This window comes from Pollachius pollachius, assembly GCF_949987615.1.
Source record: "Pollachius pollachius genome assembly, chromosome: 12".
Lineage (NCBI taxonomy): Eukaryota > Metazoa > Chordata > Actinopteri > Gadiformes > Gadidae > Pollachius > Pollachius pollachius.
Window position 1 is genome coordinate 10,282,830 of NC_136945.1, and position 25,068 is coordinate 10,307,897.

At 42.6% G+C, this 25,068-nt stretch overlaps 1 protein-coding gene across 3 annotated transcripts; it reads left to right on the forward strand.

Moving 5' to 3' along the window:
• Positions 1 to 1,143: 1,143 nt before the first annotated feature.
• Positions 1,144 to 19,842, forward strand: LOC307084333 (NFX1-type zinc finger-containing protein 1-like). 3 transcript variants are annotated; one of them, XM_079748670.1, is made up of 19 exons: positions 1,144 to 1,244; positions 1,814 to 1,888; positions 1,983 to 2,797; positions 3,056 to 3,290; positions 3,440 to 3,789; positions 3,902 to 4,081; positions 4,188 to 4,294; positions 4,545 to 4,783; positions 5,517 to 5,648; positions 6,032 to 6,189; positions 6,444 to 6,597; positions 6,742 to 6,855; positions 9,931 to 10,148; positions 10,499 to 10,638; positions 11,811 to 11,943; positions 12,312 to 12,479; positions 15,568 to 15,678; positions 16,079 to 16,174; positions 16,531 to 19,842. In XM_079748670.1, exons 2-19 carry the CDS (start codon positions 1,828 to 1,830, stop codon positions 18,982 to 18,984), a joined length of 5,865 nt encoding a protein of 1,954 aa, XP_079604796.1. In that variant the 5' UTR covers positions 1,144 to 1,244; positions 1,814 to 1,827; the 3' UTR covers positions 18,985 to 19,842. The 3 variants fall into 3 exon arrangements, with proteins under 3 accessions (XP_079604796.1, XP_079604798.1, XP_079604797.1); XM_079748672.1 differs by having other exon boundaries at positions 2,553 to 2,797; XM_079748671.1 differs by having other exon boundaries at positions 1,177 to 1,257.
• The last annotated feature ends 5,226 nt before the right edge of the window (positions 19,843 to 25,068 follow it).

Genomic DNA, 25,068 nt, shown 5'->3' on the forward strand with positions numbered 1-25,068 from the left:
TGACACAGGGAGGCAGAGACGGGGTGGAAAGGAAATGGGGTTTATTGGGACAAGGGGTAACGACAAGCCGGGGCTAGGCAAGCGGTTGTCAGGCAGGCGAGGGTTCGGTAACAGATGGGCAGTCAGACAGGCAGGGGGCTCGGCGGTAGGCGGGTAGTCAGGCAGGCAGGGATTCGGCAACAGGCAGGGCCTCGGCAGTAGGCGGGTAGTCAGGCAGGCGAGGAGTCGGCAACGGGTAAACGGTGACGGAGGGACAACTACGGAAGAGGAAAGAGGGTTACTGGAAGACAGGGAAAACGGGCTGGACTTGGTTTAACGCTGGTAGGACCGATACTGACTGAGGTGTAGTAAACGACGAACTGGCGCCGGCTGATTGGAGATCCCCGGCTGAAGTAGGGAACGGCGATTGCAGATTGCAGCAGTTGTGTTGAGAGGGTGAGTACCAATGGCGCCAAGCGGCCACTAGATGGAGGTGTTGGACCGTGTAGCAGGACGTGGCGTAACAGAATGTACAATCCTTCACTTTAATTGCATCATCAAATTATTTTCATCAACAGCTTGCACTGCTTTTTTACACAAAATGTGTCAACTCTCAAACATTTGAATCCAAGGACACTTTTTTCACATATTTATCTCAACTATCACGTTAGGATTCCCTTTGTCAAGTTTTCAGAGAGGAAGGGGGGATCCAGAAGAATTGTTTTATTTTTGACCAGGTCTGGTAAAACCTGGTTTGTGTGTAGAAAGTACAATTAACATATTTACAGGCTTTAAACCTTTCACGAGTTTCATCTTAGAGGAACATTATATTAGTCCAGTATATTAGTGATAAAAACGCAAAGTTGGATGGATCTATGATAAAATACCTAAATGAAGCTGAACAAATCGAAATGACTATTGGCCAATCAATAATAAATAGCTAGAGGTCTTTATTGATTGTCCAATAGAACGTTACAATAAATTCGAAAATCCGAGGATAAGATAATAACATATAAATACTGTTACAGAAATAAAGGTTTAATATATTGCCGTTTATATAAGGTTATAATTATTCATCAGCATAATTCACATTTGCAATTACAATTGCAAATGAAACATAAACTAATGAAATGGGGAGAAACGAAACCAGGGAAATAAACATGATGTCACACTCAGCAACACAGGCGCACCCTTCACTCAGAGCCTTCATGTGAAACGTGAAGAGTTGGCCACCGCAGCATCGCGAAGGGTTCGTTCAGGAATAGGTTGGTCTACAAAGTAAATATTGTCTTTTAGGGTGTAAATCTAACTACTAACCCTAACTATGACGACTTGAAATAACATAATTGTGAGGATGTATTTATAGGCTAAATGGGAACGCTTATTTTACCTAGGCAAATTCAATATGAACCAGCTAACATCAAACATAGTGCTCGAGTCCCCGAGTTACATTGTATAGATTATTATTATAATTATTAATGATTATAATTTATTCATGTGGAACCTGTATTTGTGTACAAAAATATAGTTGTAGTTTTCCGTTTAGTAGCAGAAGTAACACAAAATATAACGTTAGTCGTATCATTTGTACTTCCTTACAGAAAATAATTGTTGCCTTACATTCATATTGTGTTCATATTGGGATTCCTATAATTTTTCGATGTGCATTGAAAACGAAAGCGTATACCGATCCATTTCCAGAGATCATCGGGAGGAAATGAAACTTAGTTTGTCCTGCACGTATTAACTGCGTCCAGCAGGTGGCAGCGATTGCAGAGTTCTGACATGAAGTTGTTAAACTAACATAATTTTATGCCTTCCTCTTTTTCTTTAGCGACCTTTTAAAGTATGGATGGACCAACTGAAAACACAGGGCGTCGAGAATCCATGAAGAGAAATGGTGGAAGAGGTAATTTAGAGGATGTCTGAAACGTGTCAGTGTAATAGCCTACTACACTGTCTCTACTGGCTAACAATTTTGCTCCCCCCCCTGAATCATACAGGTGACAACGACTCTTTCAGGGGAGAGACGAGGGCCAGTAGTGAGTGTAGAAATAGCAGAGTAAAAGGCGGAGGAGAATACAGTGGGGGTAAAGATGGCACGGCTGCTACAGGGAGCACAGGACCATGGGAGGACAGAGGAGGGATAGGAGGAAGTAGAGGAGGTTGGAGAGATCAAAGACGCCCTGATGTGAGTCAAGTAGGCAGAGGACAAGGGAGAGGGACAAGTTGGGGAGGAGGTAGATCATGGAGGGGTGGAGATAGATCATTAGGAAGAACAGGGGATAGAGAAAGGAGAGAAGGAGACGCCAGAGGCGGCAGGGGGGGTAGGCGTGGTGGGATGGCCCCTGGAGCCTGTGAATTTGCACGTCATGCAGCAAGAGAGAGAAGCGGGAGTTTGACGGGCACAGCGCCAGCTGCTCAGAGAGGAGATCAGAGCGCCAGAGGGGGTCGATGTGGTAGTCGGGGTAGAGGGGGGGGTCGCAGGATGACCTACACGATGCTGGCGGAGCTCTCTGAGAAACCGCCCTCCGAGGTGGCCATCACCCTCTCCTCCTCTCCTGCCTTTCAAGCGCTCCTGGAGGAGCGAGACATCCGGCATGACTTCGTGCAGCTCGTTTGCTCTGCCCTGAGCAGGGCCTTCCAGTCGCGCGTGGATAGGAGCACGGTCCAGCACCTTGCTGGTGTGGTGAAGGACAGCGGGTTCCTGCGCACCATCCTCCCGCAATACGTAGGCGGAATGAGTTCAGAGTCCGACCCCACCCGCAGGGAACAGTACCCGCAGCACTTTGACAACATGATAGCTGTCCTGTCTAAGGTACGAAGGCTGCATAGGCAGCTGTACACACTAAATGACATCCCAATTGTTGTGCAATGTTTTAACAACCAAAGTGATCGTAAATAGTTGCTGTTAAAGTTCAATCAAAGTAAGCGAACAGATTTTGTTGATGGAGAAGATGTATTGATTATATATATTTGCAGTGTGTGTGTCCAGTCATAAGTGACTTATGATTATGATTGTCGTGAATATGATTATTATGATTATTATTATAATGTATATTATTTGGTGCGGCAGGTGCTCAGCATCTTCCCAGCCAGCTCAGTCCAGGCTGTGTCTGTGCTGGTGGTTCTCTTGCGGGCCTCTCTCATTGGCCTGAGGGACTCTGGGGTTGACATCGCACGTTCAACTGAAGAAAAGCTGGAAGACATCCAGGCTTTAAGCCAGCAACTCCAAGAGAGATCCAGGGAGGGGAGCCTGCGTTCAGACCGGGACCTCCTTCCACTCTTATCCGACCAACTCGACAACCAAGGTCATCAATTATTAAGAACGGATGTTTATTGTTTAAGACTAGTTTAAAATGCTGGCAAAGATTTAGACTTGAGACTCATTAATTTGTAACATGCATACAAATTTACTTTAACTGTAAAACTGTAAAGGTGCAAACTGCTTCTTATCCAGGTGAGGAAGATCTGGAGAACTTTCGTACAATACCCATCTATCCAACGCGAGAGGAGTTCCATGAAAATAAGACACCCTACCTGAGGCCCAACGCCACTACTCGCCAACACGCCAACACAGAAACCTACCTCGACACACACTTCCGACTGCTGAGAGAGGACTTTGTGAGGCCGCTACGTGAGGGGATCCAGAGATTGATCTGGAGCGATTTGGACATGGGGAATACCCAGCAGCTTAAGAAGGAGCGCTTCAATGACATCAGTGTGTACTTTGACGCCAAATTGGAGTCGCCTCTGTGCACACGTTCAGGCTTAGCCTATGTTATCGAATTTGACGTTGAGCCTCTGAAGGTGAGTGTGTGGACCGACGTCCAACTGCCTTTCTATATTAATCACAACAACAATTTAACATTGTTTTGATTATACTGTTATGATGTAATGAAGGAACCATCTTTTTCAACAGTTTGTTCGCTGGGAAAGCTCAAAGCGGTTACTCTATGGTTCTTTGTTGTGCATGTCGTGTGACAATTTTGAGAGCATCCTGTTTGCTACAGTATCTGAACGAGAGCTGAACGACTTGAAGAAAGGCAGAATTCAGGTCATCTTTTCTGATGAGAGCAAACAAAAGCTGGCAACCATGCAGGTAGGAGTTTGTGTATTTTACTGTGTTACTGTGTGTTACTGTGTTGAGTACTAAGGTGGCATTGTATAATGAATATCTAGCAACAATAACCTACCTTTTCCTACAGACAAATCAGCTCTTTCTGATGGTGGAGACGTCTGCCTACTTTGAGGCCTACCGTCATGTTCTGGAGGGCCTGCAGGAAGTACAGGGAGATGAGCTTCCCTTTCAGAGGTTAAATATTTGTTTTGTTTTCCGCTAACAAAAAAACGCATGTACAGACATTGCAGGATACAATGTGAGATGCGTGAGATCATATTTATGGAAAGATAATAATTAATGTAATACACCTCATTAAACCTTACTTTTTTTTCTTCAGTAAGTCAACATCACATTGGATGCTCTTTAATTCCCTGAATCACTTGTATGTCCTTATTTCACAACCAAATCCCCAATGTGTCAATCCCCAATGTGTCCACTTCAGGTATATAGTGGAGTGCAGCCCAGATGTGCAACCCCCACGGTATCTGAGGGAAAACGACACGTACAACCTGGAACAGGTGGCAGACCCTAAGAAGAACCAGAAGATCGAGCCCTTTCACTGCCTCAGGCATGCTGACTGGCCTGCCAAGGAGACCCTCGACCTGGACGAGTCTCAGATGGAAGCCTTTCAATTGGCTCTCACTCAGGAGCTAGCCATCATACAAGGACCCCCTGGCACTGGTAGACACTTCTACTTTAACCATAGATGAAAAATATACATTAATTGGCAATTCAAGTTTTATACATATATTTATATATATATTTATTCATAGCTGATTTCGGATGGTTCACATATTTTCTGATGTGGCAAAGTCGTGCTGGGAGGAGAGGTACAAAAAGTGGGGGAACACACTGTAGGATTAGATCTCATATTCCAATCCTGGTTGGATCCGCATCAATGGTTTTTTAGTAGGATTTGTATCTTGATCAGTTTGTATCTGGATCAAGGTTATCCAATCCAATGTTGCTTTGAAAAACTGGCTCAAAACGAAGGTGGATTACCTGATCATTTATAGCAAAAATGGGATTTCCAAATCCGATTCATTCTCATCCAGTTATTTGGATGATTGTATCTGAATGGTCGACAAACATTTGATGATTCAAATCAAACCAGAAGCTTTTGTTTTGGTGAGACCCTGTAGTCATGGAATGTCTTATCTAGTGTAGGAGGTGAGGGAATGTATTTGGTCCTGAGTTCACCTAGTGGTCTGAGACGGGTGCTCGCTGGAGACAGGGAATCATGCAATTGCTAAAGGCCCCCATGCCGATTCAGGCTAGCTAAAACTAGACTCAGGATGAAACATACTCAAAGTAGGGCGGTTTTACCTGAGATGATGGTTTCTCAGGAATGTAAAGCTTTGCAAGCATGTCGTGCTGTTGTTTGGCTGTAACTACATTTCTGATCCGTCTATAGGAAAGACCCACGTCGGCCTTAAAATCGCCAAGGCTCTGTTGACCAACCAGGAACTCTGGAGTGCCGGTCAGGAGGCTGCGCCAATGCTTGTCGTGTGTTACACAAACCACGCTTTGGACCAGTTCCTGGAGGGTAAGCACCACTGCCACCACAGCCAATGTGGCCCACAGACCCTTCCTATTGGTCTCATTTCGTCCCTCGACCAGGACCACCGAGCCTGTCTCACCTCGCTCTACCAACATGGATGAGAAGCAGGAGAAACCACTGAAGAGCTTAATTCTATCGGCGAATCGCTGTCAACTAACTGCTATGAGCAAGCACAATTTTATGTCTGTATAGATATTAACTGAAAATCGATAATGTCAAATTCACTATATAACTGTATTGGAATGGGTAACATCTTTTGGGAATTCTGTGAGAGTACAACCCTATTCTGCTCATATTCCACTCTAGAAATTGCTTCATACTGCTTTAAGTTTTTCTCTCTTGCTTCTTCTTCCTTTCGATATTTGAAGGTATCCATACATTTCTAAGAAAAGGCATTGTGAGAGTTGGGGGCCGGAGCAGCAGCGAGGACCTAAAGCCCTTTATCCTTAAACATCTAATGGAAGCCTTCCGTAAGGGGAATTTGGATAGAAAAATGCCCAACCACCTACGATATGCTTTTACAGAGGTGAGATCCCTTGACAAACTGACCTACCGCTAATCATAGCAACAACAACTAGATAGGAGATCTGTCTGTCTTGCTGTCTGTCTGTCTGGCTGTCTGTCTGTCTGGCTGGCCTAAAGCTCTTCTTAGGTCAGATACTTTTGTTATCCACCTGAGCAACTTTTTGGTTATGTTTTATGCTGCGTTTCGTGTTTATTTGAACACTGTCCTACACAATTACGAATACAATGTTGAATCGATTAAACCTTTTTTAATAGATTATAAGCGATCTGCAAAGTCGGGAGCATGAGGTCAATCTTCACTCGGTACAACTACAGTGCAGTCAGAAGGGGGTCCTCCGCGAGTACATTCTACAGAAATACATTTCAGATAGACACTGGCCCAGTCTGGAACCGCCTGCAAGGTCCATCTGTAAGTTATTCATGTTTGTGTCTGTTACGAACAGACACAAACAGCATGCTCATATGGAGCGACTTAATTATGTTTGTTTTTCATATTATTCATATGATATTTTTAATGTACATCATTAATCTTCCATGCAATTCTCCCAACAAGCTGGCTGGTACAAAGAGCTGCATTCAAGAGAAAAAAGGCAGAGTCAGATGGTTGAGTGGTTGGGATTAGGTACCACATTCTTCCAGCAGGAAGCGGAAGAGGAAGCACATGAAGGTGAGGTTCCTGCTTAACAACAAAAAAGTAAACTACTTTAATGGTTGCCCTTCTGGTTCCGTCACTGTTGAAGAAAACAGCCATCCATATTAAAGGGCTGTACAAATTTAAAGTTAGGGTTGGCAATTTATTTCATTGCAAAGCATTTTTGTCATATTCATACATCCTCTTTACATTCCGAAAGCATTTTCATTCTCTTGCGCTCATTGCACATGACCACTGTCTTCCATAAGTCTTTAAAGACAGATTGGGGGCCTTGACAGTAAGCTTTTTTAAGCTCTTTCTGTAATGTTTTATTTGCCCAATAGCAAAACATACTTGCCCAAAATGGAAAATGTAGGCCTATTAAGAAAATGTATAAAACCAATAAGTATTTGTTGAATTATAATAATTTATTCAAATAAAAAACAAAACAATTATGGCTGCAACACTGTCAAACCAGCTAGCCCAACCATCAAAATTAATTAATAGATATATTCATTTATTTTAACATTTATTTTTATTGATTTTTGGTGAATATTTCTAACTATTAATTGCATCCCGATTTGCTATAATGCAAAGTAATATGATTCATTATCAGCAAATAATCACCTGAAGTAAGTAGCAGCCCACCATTGGCAACTACTACATCAATCAGAATGACAAAATGTATTTTTGTTGATTTGTGAGGATTTCTTTCTTGAAACAATTCCACGGTGAAGTCTGTGGGGTGCAATTTGTAGACGGCCCCTAAAACAGATAGCAGCCGGAACGTAGATTTAAGTGCTGTTCTCTCACAGATATCGATAGCAACATGCCGTCGTGATTTTTGTTGATACGGTGTCCTAAACTGTCCTCAACATACTACAACCGTAATGCAGTGAAATTGTGTTGATGAATCCGATTGCGGGGTAGTCACAACCGCAATAAGTTTACTTTTACCCGCCAGCAAGACGGACCCACGGAAACTTCCTTTGCCTTTTTGAATCACATCCTGGCGGCGTCTCATTTTCAGGTGTCTTTATTTATTTATTTCCGTTACATTTACCTGACACTTGGCCAGTTTTCTGAGGCTGAAGGAACATAACGAAAGTGACTCTTCTTTTTCTTCTATTCCGTATGTGGCCGTTGGCTATACGGATGTGACTGAACACAAATTATTGCTATGATTCTTATTCTCCTGTTTTACCGAAAACCGACGCACAGCGCTGTAGAAAGTTCCTCTCCCGCGATATAGGGGACGTTTATTTTGTAGGCATATTTGGTGTATTTTCGAAAAAAAAAAATGAGGGCAACTAAATTTCACATTTAAGTTGCCCGATCACAGACACCGGGCAAGCGGGCAATCATTAATGTCGAGGCCTGCTTGCAAACTAATCTTTTATTTTTGGGGAATGGATTTTGAGGGAGGCCTGAGGGATTTTTTAGGTTGGATACTTTCAAAGACTTTCTTCGATTATACCCTGACAATTGAAAGAAAATGAAGAATTTGATCATACAATAAAGCTTCAGAACATTTATTTCATATTTAAATTACATTTAAATTTAATTTCAATGATATATTTTTTATAAATTTTGTATTATCCCTGGCTACACTAGACACGTTTCCATCTAAAAGGTGAAGCAAATCTTTAGAAAGTTTGCAAAAAAGTAATTTGAATTAGGTGCGTTTCCATCAAGTGGTTGGAGCGAAAAACTACACACATTCCAGGGCTTGTCGTATCCTTTGGATAACATCCTCTCTTAGGTCCTGATATATAGGCTACGTTTACATGATGACGGTCTGAACAGAAGATGCAAAAGTGGCGTTGCGTCTTCACTTTTTATTCCGCATTTAGACGAGCGTTTTCGGGAGGAAATCTGCGTGCATACGGTGACGCAAAAGTGTGTGGATTTTGATTGGGTATGCATGTCAGGCGGCTAGGTGGGGCTGTGATACACTTTTACACAACACCATGTCTGAGCGCATGCGTAGAATCTTCCTACTTCTCTTATCTGCGCCGCGAAAACCAAAACATAATTACAGATCTTCAAGTTTTCCCATCTGGAGGGTGGTTTCAGATTTTTGCGTTTTTAAGCCCCAAAAACGCTGTCACTGTCTAAACGAAAGGCACTTCCGATAAAATATTTGGTCGTTTTTACCCGCAAGCGTCCTCGTGTAAACAGGGCCATAGTGGAATTGCGTTGTTTTCCATCTAAAATAGCTGTAATGTTTTTTTCTTTGATGAGAGCAAGGAAAATTTTTACCTCTTCAGCGGTCCACACGTATCTATTATTCACATTGGCTATCTGTTCCATGGACGTATTTAAAGGATACATTGTTCATATTTATAATTCGAAATTTGCCGCAGCCTTTATACCACAGATAATATAGGGTCTATAGCATATAACCGCGTTTTCTGATTACAGTTTAATGCATTTTCCACAATGTACCAGCCCTCGTTTTGAAGGCGGAACAGACAATTTGACTGGAATTACTTAGTAGGTATCCATATATCAGGGATTAATGGACACGGTATAATTAAAGGTTATGCAAACAAAGACATCCTAATTTTTATATATAGGATATAGGATGTCTATGTGTACAAAGGCTTAAAAATATATTGACGCTACAAGTTGATGTCGGCAGGGTTGCTATGGCCGGTCGTTATGCGGAAATCGGAAGGACGTTGTCAATACTGTGTGTTCAATGTTCGCTACGTCACAGCTGTTTCGAAGTGTTTTCATCTCCCATTTTTACGCATTTACTCTCTTTCGCATTTCTCAAAAACCACCTCAAGCGAGCGGATAAACTTTTTTGCGAATTAGAGGATTTTTATGCATATTTTGGTGTTTCCATCACTGTTTACTGATTCGATACTTCAAAATTCACATAAAATCAGGGGGATGGAAACGCAGCTACTGACTATCACAGTCTGTATCACAGTAGATTGACATAAGCCAGTACACAAATCTCCTGTAAACTGTATACACACATTGATGTATTAATTACATACATCAATAAATAAAGTGGCATGGGAAGAAATTTTAAGCAGCCACATTTTTTAACAAGATTTGCGTAAATAATATTTTCAATTTCTGGTTTCAATGCCTCAGAAATTGAATCGGACCCAGAAGCGGAAGCGGATGAGATGATCCAGATCGCTGAGGAAGCAGACCAGATTCACAATGAGCGATTTATCGAAGACGGCTTTGAGCGTCCAAATTCGAAGATGATCAGGCAGCAGGAAGTGCACCAAGCAGAGGAACAGATTCTGGCAATGAACTTTAAGAACGTCCGCCAACAGGGGGGCCAGAGTGACCAGGAATGGCAGGTAAAGCTGACAGCCTTGTTTCTGTTAAACAGTGACGTCATGCATCTTTAATACATCTTTTATAAATTCTTAGCTGCTTTTTGAAGTGTTTTTTTTAACATGTCAAGGCAGCTAAGAAGTGCCTCATAAAATAAAGAAAGAAAGATTGGAGTTCGTTGCTCAACGGCAATGGGAGTATTTAGGAAGAGCGAATAGACCATGGCCGTATCATAAATTTCACTTGCTAAACCTTTAAATTATTCATCTGAAATAATACAGGCAAGTGATCTAAGCAATCGTAGTTCTTTCATACTTTGGAATTGTAACCTAGAATAAAACCTTATTATATTACGTTATTCTGAATTGTTCAGATGCAGAGAAACCAGAGGAAAAGTATCAAGAGAAAATTCCGGAAGGAACTGGATAAGGAATCAGATATGACCAAAGCAGAGGAAATGGCCATATTTGACATTTGGCAACTGAGTTTGGCAGAACGATGGAGACTTTATCGGTATGGGTGAACTTTATTTACTTTCACTTCCTATTGACCTTTTTTTTTAAATAGTTTATCCTCACTTTACTTATTACTTTATTTAAAAAATAAATGTATGTAATGCAGAAAGAAGCTTTAAATATGTGAAACAGTAGATTATCTTTGGCAATATGATGTAATTGAAATTAAAACAGAACAAAATGTTGTAAGATTAAGGTTTGATTCTTCACGGTTTAAATTTACATTTTACATTTAGGGCATTAATTAGACGCTGTTATTCAAAGCGACTTACAATAAGTACATTTGTCAGAAGAAAGATAACAATATATCACTGTTGGTACAGTAAGGATGGTCATAGTAACAAGTGCCAAGCACTAACAATTGTTAGGTAAACCGATTCCCCATATACAACAAGGATAGCTAGGATAAGATGCTACACAAGGGTAGGTACTATTTTTAAGTGCAAGTACGTACAACATACAATAATTGCGTACATTAAGTGACAGGAGGTACTACATACAATAAGTGTGTAAGAGGGGTAAAGGGGGAGGAGTTCCCCTTTACACCCTTCTTAATATGCAGATAGTCTTTTCTGAAAGGAAATTTAAATGTTTAATGTAAAGTGGTCTCTAGCACCATCCTGACCCGTCTGTCCAGAAAGCCATACTTCTTGTGGTGTCTTATTGTTGTTAAAGCTGCCCCGACCAACCAGTAGGGGTCGCTAATGCAGCGACCAGTACACAAACCATGCTATGCCTGCCTAACCTAATCTATGAACACAGATACTGTAGGACCATTTTAAGAATAAAACACAGTTTTGTCAATAGACAGTCACAGTTTATCAGTCTAACAACACGACTATGATATACTGTGTAAACATCAAGCCAATAAAAACAAAGATGAGCTTGTTCATCGTCTGTTAACAGTATGCAATAAGTATATAAAAAAAGTAGGCTTTATTTCTAAATCTCTGCGGCCCAGTGGCCAATCCTGCACAGCCCGGTACCGGTCCGCGGCCAGGTGGTTGAGAACCCCGGCTTTATGGGATACAACTTTCTTTCAAGTTTTGTAACAAAAATAGTATCCCTAAAAGGACGGCATGACGTCCACGGGGTCCAAGTTCCGAAGTTCCTGATGAGGATCGTAAAAGAAAATAGTGTGTTTTTCTCTCCCCATGTCATCTTCTGCAGGCTATGGGTGTCACGTTACAGGGCTTTTCTGCAAGATAAACTTCAGAAGTCCATGGAGGAATACCAGAACACGGTGGAAAGGTTGGAGGAGGTGCGGCTCAACGAGAAAATCAGCCTCCTCCGCAACGCCAAGGTATAACCACAGCTATTATAGAGTGAGAGAGTTATGCCACCCCGGTTGAAGGAACATACAGGATAGAGACTGCAGTATAATACTTGAAAACCGCGGGTAGTGTGCTTTACAGAGTGTAACGCACGGAGATGGGATTTTAATCTCCATCTATTTAAGATTTAAGTGGGCTATTCACAGGGTATTGGGAATTCACTATTATATGCAATATCAAGCATACTGCCTACAATCATTTGCACCCCTGGTGGTCAATGCACATATTCAGCCAAGTTGCTTATCTTTTTATGAGAACACCTTTTGGTAAAACTAAGACTTAGGATTCAAGAGGTTTCATTTGCCAAACATCAAAATGTTGTGTAATGCCGAACCAGGTCATCGGCATGACGACCACAGGGGCGGCCAAGTTCCGTAAGATCTTGCAGGAAGTGCGTCCGCGGCTGGTGATAGTGGAGGAGGCTGCTGAGGTGTTGGAGGCCCACACCATCACCTCTCTGAACCCAGAGTGTCAGCACCTCATCCTCATCGGAGACCACCAGCAGGTACTGTTACAACAACAATAACAACAACAACAGAGAACACATGTTGGGTCTTAAAGCTGCACCATGTCACTTCAGCACTTTAGTTAAAGGCTGTGTTGCAGGTTAACCGGAAGTTTTTAATAATGGGTACAGAAAGCACTCAAAATATATATATAATTTATAAAATGTCTCCAAAATAGTGTTAAAGTCCAGTTTTTGTCGTTTTTGGCAGTAACGTGTGTTTTCTAACGCCATTCGGCGATGAAGTCACGTTGGGGAGACGTGGTAGAAGGTAGCCTCAGCCTAGTACTAGAACTATGGTGTCTAAGAGGTGGCAAGAACCACAAGTAACATGTATGATGGCCCACAGCCGTATAATGAACATCAGTGCATACAATAACAACACTTTTATTTATTTTTACTGTCAGTGAATAGCACCGGGTGAAAGTCAACGTTTTCTTTATATCTAGTGACAGTAAAACCGCCGCACCACTCCCAGCGCCCTAGTTGACGTCAAACTGTACTAGACTTAACTTAGCACTAATAAAACAAAACGAAAAAGACAGCATGCAACCGCCTTACTTCGCCTTGCACACTGCCGGGGTCCTTCACTGTCTTCCGCTCACCCCTTCCCACTCGTTCTCTCTCCCGCCTCTTTCCTTTTCCGGCTCCATCATGCGTCTTAAAGGCGCAGTCTATTTGTACCCGTTACATTAATAAAGACTTGACTAGGCTATCTATCTATCTAGGCTATTAATTAACAATTATTCGCCGAAGGGGAAGTGAATAGTGGGGAGTAGCCCCCGAGAACTAAGGTCGAGGGGGCTATTCCCCACTATTCACGGAGCCTAAGGTAAATAATTGTCAATTAAATGTTTTAGTATATACTCCATGTGAGCACTCCAAAAATAAACAAGATAATAGTTTTTTTGTTTTTATTAGCGGACATTTTGCGATGAAAACAATATTGAGTTTGAGATGTCAATCATGGGATATTGCCCAATATCCCGAGATAGCGAACCAATCAAATTGCGCCATCTTAGGAGGTTCCCGTGTAGCATATACTAACTATATATAATATCTATGTATTTATCTATGTATTTGTATAATCTGCTGAACACTCTCTTACAAGTCTCTACTCTCAAGGGTCTCAATGCGGCTTTGGTCCGTGTCTCCCAACGTGATGTCATGCAATTCTGCATTCTGGGGGAAATTAAATCAATAGCAAACCGCTAAAATAGTACCTACCTTTTCATATTACATTCCATTTTGTGATACCTAACAACATTAAATACAATGGATAACAATCTTTCAATCTTTATTACCAACAAGCAAATTGCACAAATTTGTTGCAAAATGAACCCTGCAACACGGCCTTTAAAGGGTCTCTGGCAGAGATGTGGACTCGAGTCACAGGGCTTGGACTCGAGTCAGACTCGAGTCATGATTTTGATGACTTCAGACTCGACTTGACAAAATTATGCATGACTTGCGACTTGATTTAGACTTGACTGCTATTGACTTGAGACTTGACTCAGACTTTGCTTCTTTGACTTGTAATGACTCGACATGTCTTGAGTCAAAAACATTTGTTGTTTTAGATATCTAGTCTATTTCCCGCCTAGAGGGCTAGACACCCGAGACGCATTCACTTCTGTGAAGATGAAAAAAAAAAAAACAGCGAGTAAGTCTACACTTCAATAATATCAAAACGGAATTTCGATATCGTTCATATCGGCTTTGTTTCAGTTAGTGTCATTGATTTGCGTTGACGCTGGAGGTGAGGACGTTCAGCAGTGTTGCCAGATTGGGCGTTTTTTACCGCCCTATTGGGCTACATTTTGAGGACGTTCAGGCAGTGTTGCCAGATTGGGTGGTTTACCCAGGGCTACTTTTAACAACATAAGATTTCGGCGCATGTGCATATCATAACACATTTGAAGACAGAAACAATGGACATATTATAACTGTATTGATAAGAAATGACTGTACATTAGTGTGATATGTTGAAATTATGATCAATAGCCTAATAATGACATTATTAAGTAAAAATACATGGTGACTTGTTCAAGACTTGAAAAAGTTTGGGACTTGGACTTGGTCTCGACTTGGCTTTGGTGTGACTTTGACTCGGACTCGACTTGCCTTTCCCTGTCTTGACTTGGGACTCGACTCGGACTTTACTGCTAAGACTTGGGACTTACTTAGGACTTGCCAAACATTGATTTTGTCCCATCTCTGGTCTCTGGTGATTAGCCAATACAAGCCAGTCAATACAGTCCACTGAGAGGGCTGGTAGGGTGATCAATCGATCCATCTATCTTTATATAAACTTCAATTCAATTTCTTTATTGGCTTGAAAGACACATGTTCATGAAAATGTTAAATGTTGCCAAAGAATATACCAAAATTAACGATAATGAAGATCTAGATACCATAATAATATAAATCCTACTTTCATACACCTGGACGGACAATACCACATGTGATGTTACCACACTGTCGACTTTGAAACAGCTTGTACTGGCAAATCAACATCATCACACTTGCTGGTAAAATAGAGGCCCTTTGAAAAGAAAAGAGAATAACAAATAAAACCTGTTATTCCCTTTTCCCAAAATGAAAAGGGAATAACGAATAAAACCCATTCCCTGGGATTATTCCCTTTGTCACTAAAATGTGGACACATAAGGATAACTAAATCTGATGATTCAAGATTCAAAGGTTTTTTATTTGTCTCATACAGGATGTGCAGTGAAATGTTAGTGTGACATACTCTGTATTCTATACTCAGTACTCTAATGCAAGCTCCATACCTGAGGGGGTTGGATTAGGGGAGCAGAGTCAAACTACAACACAAGTGAAATATAGCACAGTCAATAATTCCCGCTTGATTAGAAGTGTCCATCACATATGCTATAAGTAAAGCAACTTGACACATTATTACTCGAACAAAAGTTGTAGTATTTTGCAGGGTTAATTTGAAGAATATTTTAATTATGTCTCAATGTTATTATGTTCAAAGACCAAGGCCCTTAAAGGAGACATGCTTTGAACTAAAACACATACATATATAGATATACATGTATGATATTTTCTTTCCTGGTAGCTGCGGCCTAGTGCTACAGTGTACGATCTGGCCAAGAACTTCAGTCTGGAGGTTTCCATGTTCGAGAGGCTGGTGAAAACTGGTTTCCCTTTCGTCAGGCTCAACTATCAGGTTGGTACGATGGCAGCCTCCTGCCTTGATTTAAGAAAGGCTGGAAATATTCACTCTTCTCAGTCAGAGTATGAAATGCTGTAGACATAAGTTGTAGACCTAAATATATATATTGATGTGATGTGTGTTAATATGTATGGGTCTTTCTACATACAAAACATATTTAAAATAAATGAAACATGTTGAAATGATGAAAGCAAAACAAATATTATATTATATTTTCTGAATTTGGGTTCAACGCTTCACTGATGTCCCTTATTGGTTTGTAAGCAAAAGATCAAACAATGACTGGCTGTTTTAATGTTCTCTTTGTGTGTGTGTGTGTGTGTGTGTGTGTGTGTGTGTGTGCGTGTGTGCGTGTGTGCGTGTGTGCGTGTGTGTGTGTGGTCGTTGGGTCAAGCATCGCATGAGGCCCGACATCGCCCGCCTCCTGACTCCTCACATCTACCCCGAGCTGGAGAACCACCCGTCAGTCATGGACTACGACAACGTCAAGGTGATTGTTGAATCCACTGCCTCTGCCTCAGGGGGGCAGACATCTGCTGCTCTCTCCTCCAGCAGTACATACCTACTGGCCTGAGGCTTTTACATCTATTTAGAGGGATTCAGAGCATATGACCTTATGAGGGGAGATGGCGTTTCCAGTGTGTGTTTTTGTTTGTTAGCGCATTTGATCTGTTGATCTGATATTATTTTACTATCAAGTAGTTTTCTTTGTCCCTTCTACATTTAAAATAGTCTCCTAACATCTCTTTTTCCTCCTATTAAATGTATTTTAATACTTGTATATGTCCAAATAGATGATCCCTTCATAGCCATAATGTATATTCTCGATTGTCTGCTTTATCACAGGGCATCCAAGCCAATCTGTTCTTCCTGGAGCACAGCCACCTAGAGGAAAACCTCAGAGATGGGAAAAGTCACGAGAACAAACATGAAGCCATGTTTGTAGTTGCTCTGTGTCGCTATCTTCTGATGCAGGACTACAATCCAGAACAGATAACTATCCTCACCACGTACAGCGGACAGCTCTTCTGCCTGCGCAATATGATGCCCTCCTCCGAGTTTGCAGGGGTCAAAGTGCATGTGGTTGACAAGTACCAAGGGGAGGAGAACGACATTGTCTTGCTGTCTCTGGTCCGCAGCAACACCATGGGCAGTGTGGGCTTCTTGAGCATCCCAAACCGCGTCTGCGTGGCATTATCACGCGCCAAGAAAGGCCTCTACTGCATCGGAAACAGTGCAATACTGAGCAAAGTCAAACTGTGGAGCAATATCTTCGGCACCTTGAAAGAGAAGGAACAGATGGGCAAAGCGCTCACTCTGTGCTGTCAGAACCACCCAGAAAAACAGATCCAAGCCGCCTGCTCTGAGGACTTCAAACAAGCCCCCGAAGGGGGGTGTTTGACACCTTGTGAGTTCCGCTTGGACTGCGGCCATGTTTGTGCTCGAGTATGCCACCCTTATGACCCCCAGCACAAGAAGTACAAGTGTGAGAAACACTGTGAGAGAAAACTGTGTGATCGTGGACACAAGTGCCCATTGGCTTGTCACCGTCAATGCCCAGCGTGTCCGGTGAAGATTGAGAAGACCTTACCAGGTTGTGGGCACAAGCAAATGGTCCCTTGCTACATGGACCCTGCTGTCTTCAAATGCAACGAGCCCTGTGAGAAAAGTCTCCAGTGCGGACATCAATGCAAAGCACTGTGTGGGGGTCCATGTACAATTAAATGCAAGGTAATGGTCCCCCTCATTCTCAAGTGTGGACACACCCAGAGTGATAACTGCTTCTACAAGACAAAGGACTATGAGCCTAACTGTAGGACCCCATGTGACCTTCAGCTGAAATGCGGCCACAGCTGTACTGGTACTTGCTACGAATGCAACCAGGGGCGCTATCACCTACCATGCTCCTACCAGTGTGAACGTCTGCTTATTTGTTCCCATAAGTGCAGGGAACCTTGTACCGGTGAGTGCCCTCCATGCAAGCTGCCCTGCGAGAACGTCTGCATCCACAGCAAGTGCAAGAAACGTTGTGGCCAACCCTGTGCCCCTTGCGCAGAGCCTTGCGCCTGGCAATGTCTGCACCAAAGCTGCAGCAAGCTTTGCCACGAACCTTGTGACCGCCCGCCATGCACAAAGCCCTGTTCCAAAATGCTGGTCTGTGGCCACCCCTGCATAGGCCTCTGCGGAGACAAATGTCCAAAGAAGTGTCGTGTCTGTGATCACGACGAGGTCACAGAAATATTCTTTGGCTCTGAGGACGATCCCGAGGCCTACTTCATTCAACTGGAAGACTGTGGTCACATTGTTGAGTCCGAAGCAATGGACACATACATGGATTTGGACCAGCAGTCAGTGGACAATGATCAGATGGTCATCAAACTGAAAGAGTGCCCCAGATGTCGCACTCCGATCCGCAGAAACCTTCGCTACGGCTCTCACATCAACCGCAGCCTGGCCGAGATAGAGAAAGTCAAGGAGAAGATAAATGGACACAAGATAGATATTGAAACTGAAAGCCACACCCTCAAAGTGCAATGGGAAACCAACCACAGACAACTTCTTACATATTTGCCATACAAATGTCAAAATCATGTTCAAAGCCAATTGTCAGAGTCAGATCTCACCGCTAATGACTTGCTGGGTCTGGAACATACAATGCTGTTCATGGAGAGAGCCGCCATGCTTCTGAAGATCCAAAGGAAGGAGATGACTGGAAACCACAGCCTCCGTTTCTTGGACAAAATCGATGTGTTCCTCCAATGGCTTCTTCACCCAAATCAGAAATTCACTGAACAACAAGTCTCAGATCTGCAAAAGGAACTGCAGAGACTCACCCTATTGGCTGAACTCAATGCAAGGTGCACAATGGCAGACCAAAGACAACAAATAACAAAAATCCAGGCTGAGGTAGATGCTATCAGGAGGGTTCTGGATAAGATTGACTCGTTCACTGAACAAGATGCAGTCAAAGTGAAGCTGGCCCTAAAGGATATAGAAGAAAAGATCCCCTACACGGGCCTTGGCATTAGTGATAAGGAGAAGGCGATGGTCGTCTCAGCTCTGAAGTTGCCACCTGGTCACTGGTACAAGTGTCCAAACGGCCATGTCTATATCATAACGGAGTGCGGAGGGGCAATGGAGAGCAGACGCTGCCCAGACTGTGATGCCACTATCGGTGGACAGAGTCACGCTTTGGCCAGTGGAAACCAGGTAGCCTCAGAGATGGACGGAGCGCAGCACGCGGCTTGGTCCGAGGGAAATAATCTGTTGAATTTTGATCAATTAGACTTAAATGACTAAAACACGATCACCTTTTGGCTGACCAGGATTTTGCATCTGGGGATTGTTAATTAGTTGGTAGGTTGACAGGTTTAGCAGGTCGGCAAGTTAATTTGACTACTCTTACGTACTGTTTAGTAGGTTTACATATAGCAAAATTGTCATATGCAAGAACGTTGCTGATTATATGGGTATAATGATCAGAATACTATAACTTTAAAGCAATGGTCAAAATTGTTTTTTATTCTTTTTAGATACACACATGCCTAAAAACAGATGCACACAATGTATAAATAACATGGCTACACTGGATCAATTAGAAAATACATCTTCACGAGGAGCAGTACATTTGAAAAACTAATGATGCTTTCTTACTTGTTCATGCTTAAAGTGTTGTACTTTAGCTATTACATAAACATAGTCCAGCCTCCTAGCTTAAAACAAAATCAACTGCTTGCATTGCGATGAATTGTGTCAACTCTCCACTCATGAATCAAAGGACAACTACGTTGGGGAAAAGCACAACCTACTAAAATAGCGTTGTCAATTCAAGTAATGAAAACAATCACATTTTAAATGGATGTCTTGCAAAGTTACCGAGGGGGGCAATAATGGACAAAAATGCTTACAATGAAATATAAGAATATATTTATGCTGAATGATTATCTCATATATCATGTTAAGATGCTCATTGTCACAATTGCAGTAGACCGGTAGGCCTACTTTCTACCAGGTCTGGTAGAACCAGGAGTGTGTAGATAGCACCAAAAAATTTAAAAAATCAAGTAAGTGATTTGCTAATCATTTTCCTGTGAGGAGAAGAAGAGACTGATCTAAAAGGAATGGAAAAGGAAAGAACAAGATCATTATTGTAGGGAGAAATGCAATCACATAAGGTTTTCCATCCTGTAAATAAAACAAAAAAAGAAAAACAATCGTCATTTTTTATTATGTTTTGAGAGGTCATCTCTCCGAAGTTCAGAACTGCAATCGATTATGCAAGGTTGAAACCCCTTACGGAAAACAAACCAAATTGGTTGTGTCAACTCGGAGGGGGGAGGGGGAGGTATATGATTTTTGAACTCTGACGGTGCCCAGGGAACAGCTCTGAAATACTCTCAGATACCCTATATGTGTGATGAATCAATACAGTGCTCTTACAATACAGTGCTAATCAACAACTTTTGGATAATATCACTTATCACATCTTTATAGTCTTAAATCCTTTAAGATTTTCCTCTTAAAGGAAAATTATATTAGTTGATGAAAAACAAAGTTGGATAGATCTATAAAATACTTAAATAAGGTAAAAGAAGACTATTGGACAATCAATAGGTGTTGGCCGGTGGTCGTCGGGTCAAGCATCACATGAGGCCCGCCATCGCCTGCCTCCTGACCCCACACATCTACCCCGAGCTGGAGAACTACCCGTCAGCCATGGACTACGACAACGTCATGGTGATTGTTGAATCCACTGCTGCTCTCTCCTCCAGCAGTACACACCTATCAGCCTGAGGCGTTTATCTTTTTCTATTTGGAGGGATTCAGAAAGTCTGACCTCACTGTGTGTGTGTTTGTGTGTGTTAGCGCTGTGACATTTGATCTATTTGGACTACTTTTCTTTGTCCCTTCTACAATTACAATGCCTCCTAACTACTAATTGAATGTTTTTTAATACTTATATATCTCCAAATAGATGATCCTTTCAGAGCCATACTGTATATTCTCTATTGTCTGCTTTATTACAGGGCATCCAGGCCAATCTGTTCTTCCTGGAGCACAGCCACCTAGAGGAAAACCTCAGAGATGGGAAGAGTCAAGAGAACAAACATGAAGCCATGTTTGTAGTTGCGCTGTGTTGCTATCTTCTGATGCAGAACTACAATCCAGAACAGATTACTATCATCACCATGTACAGCAGCCAGCTCTTCTGCCTGCGCAATATGATGCCCTCCTCCGAGTTTGCAGGGGTCAAAGTGCATGTCGTTGACAAGTAAAAAGGGGAGGAGAACGACATTGTCTTGCTATCTCTGGTCCGCAGCAACGCCAAGGGCATTGTGCGCGTCTTCAGCATCCCCAACCGCGTCTGCGTGGCATTATCACGCACCAAGGAAGGGCTCTACTGCATTGGAAACAGTGCAATACTGAGTAAAGTCAAACTGTGGACTAATATCTTCGGCACCTTGAAAGAGAAGGAACAGATGGGCAAGGCGCTCACTCTGTGCTGTCAGAACCACTTAGAAAAACAGATCCAAGCCGCCTGCTCTGAGGACTTCCAACAAGCCCCCGAAGGGGGGTGTTTGACGCCTTATGAGTTTCATTTGGACTGCGGGCATGTTTGTGAACGAGTATGCCACCCTTATGACCCCCAGCACAAGAAGCACAAGTGTGAGAAACATTGTGAGAGTAAACTGTGATCGTGGACACAAGTGCCCATTGGCTTGTCACCGTCAATGCCCAGCGTGTCCGGCGAAGATTGAGAAGACCTTACCAGGTTGTGGGCACAAGCAAATGGTCCCATGCTACATGGACCCTGCTGACTTCAAATGCGTTGCGCCCTGTGAGAAAAGTCTCCAGTGTGCACATCAGTGTAAAGCAAAGTGTGGGTGTCCATGTACAATTAATTGCAAGATAATGGTCCCCTTCATTCTAGTATGTGGACACACCCAGAGTGATTACTGCTTCTACAAGACAAAAGAATATGAAACTAACTGTAGGACCCCGTGTGACCTACAGCTGAAATGCGGCCACAGCTGTACTGGTACTTGCTACGAATGCAACCAGGGGCGCTATCACCTACCATGCTCCCATTTGTGTGAACGTCTGCTAATTTGTTCCCATAAGTGCAGGGAACCTTGCACCCGTGAGTGCCCTCCATGCAAGCTGCCCTGCGAGAACGTCTGCATCCACAGCAAGTGCAAGAAACGTTGTGGCCAACCCTGTGCCCCTTGCGCAGACCCTTGCACCTAACAATGTTTGCACCAAAGTTGCAGCAAGCTTTGCCACAATCCGCCATGCACAAAGCCCTGTTAGAAAATGCTGGGCTGCTGCCACACCTGCATAGGCTTCTGCGGAGACAAATGTCCTAACAAATGTCGCGTCTGTGATCACGACGAGGTCACAGAAATATTCTTCTGGTCTGAGGACGATCCCGAGGCCTACTTCATTCAACTGGAGGACTGCGGTCACATTGTTGAGTCTGAAGCTATGGACATATGCATGGAATTGGACCAGCAGTCACAAGAAAATGTGCAGATGGTCATCAAACTGAAAGAGTGCCCCAGATGTTGCACTCCGATCTGCCGAAACCTTCGCTACGGCTCTCACATCAACTGCAGCCTGGCCAAGATAGAGAAAGTCAAGGAGAAGATAAATGGACACAAGATAGATATTGAAACTGAAAGCAACACCCTCAAAGTGCCATGGGAAACAGACAACTTCTTACACATTTGCCAAACATATGGAATGAGCATGATCAATGCCAATTGTCAGCGTCACATCTCACCGCTAATGAACTGCTGGTAGTGGAACATACGATGCTCTTTATGGAGAGAGCCGCCATGCTTCTGAAGATCCAAAAGGAGGAGATGACTGGAAACCACAGCCTCCATTTCACAGACAAAGTCGATGTGTTCCTCCAATGGCTTCTTCACCCAAAACAGAAATTCACTGAACAACAAGTCTCAGATTTGAAAAAGGAGCTGCAGAGACTCACCCTATTGGCTGAACTCAATGCACGGTGCACAATGGCAGACCAAAGACAACAAATAACAAAAATCCAGGCTGGAGTAGAAGCTATCAGGAAGGTTTTGGATCAGATTGACCCATTCACCGCACAAGACGAAGTCAAAGTGAAGCTGGCCCTCACTGAATCTAGATGAAAAACTCCCCTACACGGGCCTAGGAATTAGTGATAAGGAGAGGGAGATGGTCGTCTCAGGTCTGAAGTTGGCACCTGGTCACTGGTAAGTGTCCAAACGGCCATGTCTATATCATAACGGAGTGCGGAGGGGCAATGGAGAGCAGACGCTGCCCAGACTGTGATGCCACTATCAGTGGACAGAGTCACGCTTTGGCCAGTGGAAACCAGGTAGCCTCAGAGATGGATGGAGCGCAGCACGCGCCTTGGTCCTGTTACGTATTTTAAGCACATAAGCTGCCCCCACATAGCCACAAGGAAGCAGGATCGAACACACAAGCTGCATCACCTCCACATAGCCACAAGGAAGTAGGATCAAACATATAAGCTGTAATTACTATACATAACTACTCCAGCAACAAATGGCAGCACCTTTAGACAGGTGAGGAAGCCGGAGCTAATACGTCATATAGGCCACGCCTACTTCACATTGGCCGCGCCTACTTGATACAAACGGGGAGCGGGAGTCAGATGAGGTCAGAGACATACGGCAGACACCTTGAGAGCCCCGGGGAAAGCCCCCCCGGGTCTGTAAGATAGCTCTGCGGTATTTCTCTCCACGCGTGTTAAATACAATTCCCTCCCTTTGCGTCATAGTAACCATACCGAAATACTTTAACAAATAAAGTGTGTTAAAAGCGACCCGGATTGAACTACTTTCTTCAAGAATACGACAGTCCGAGGGCAAGAATCTGTTGAATTATGGTCAAATGGATTTTGATGACCAGAACACGATCACCTGTTTCGCTGTGAAAGGGTTGGTTTGTTCTCTTGTTTCCGTGTTGGTAGGTTGACAATTTTTTTTCTGTTTAGTTTCTGAGGCACGTTGATTTTTAAAAATGTCTTGAGTAGGTGGACATTTAATCACTGTAACCGTGCTTCACCCCAAATTAAATGGAACTTGAGTTACACTTGAATTACACAAAACCATTCCCTAGTACCTAGGTAATGTTCCTGCGGTCAAAACGCGGCTCTTGTTATAGGCAAAAATGTTGGCCGATTATATAGGTATAATGATCTGAATACTACTATGCCTGTGTCTTTTATGCTTTGGTCAAAATGTAAGCCTTGTTGTGTTTCAGCAATAGAGGGGAGCGATGCATTTGTAAAGAAAAAAAATAAAGTATGCGATTCCAAGTTGTTTTCATTCATTCACATTTACATTTAGGGCATTTAGCCGACGCCTTTATCCAAAGTGTCAAAGTTACAATAAGTACATTTGTCGGACGAAAGAGAAACAACAATATATTACTGTTGGTACAGTAAGGATGTTCATAGAAACAAGTGCCAAGCACTTACAATTGCAAGGTTAACCCATTCACCGTATACAACAATGATAGCTAGGACAAGATGCTGCACAATGCAAGGTACTATTTTTATTTGCTAGGGCATGCAACATACAATGAGTGTACATTAAGTGCCAGGACGTACAACATACAATAAGTACGTAAGAGGGGCTGTTTTTAGGAGAGTACGGGATGAGAAGGGGCGGTAGGGGTAAGGGGGGAGGCCATGCAGAGTCCAGGTGAACTGTTTGTTTTTTTAGATACACAAATGCCTATAAACAGAAACAAGCAATGCATAAATAACATTGCTAGATACTTTAGAAAATACATTTTTACACGTAGCAGTATAATTGAATATCTGACCAAACAAGTGCTACATGTGTATTGGGATGATGTGTGGATAAGCAAACAAGACACCTTGGAAAACTAAATTAACTCATTTGAATTGTTTAGTTTAAATTTCCAAAAGTCACTCCATAGTGTGAGGATGAAACAACTACTGTAAATATTTTGTGTGGATTGTGTTTTGAGCAGGTTATAAACCAAAGTGTGCAGACAAACGTACACAATCAACATGAAAGCCTTTAGCGAGTTGTTCCCTGAAACATTATTATTGTGAATGGGCTGCTCTGTGTTCACTGCAGTCTATGGAACCCAAGGTTAGATCTGCTTTCTTGTGTATGCTTGAAGTAATGCACTCAGTCGTTACATAAACTGTCATGTTATTGAATAACCACGCAAGTCAGCCTGTACTTTACGTGATAGGCCAACTAGTCCAGCCTCATAGCTTAAAAACAAAATCACTCTTCATTTTTTGCAGAATGTACAATCCTTCACTTTAGTTGCATCATTAAATTATTTTCGTTCACTTGCACTGCTTTTTTACAAAAAATGTGTCAA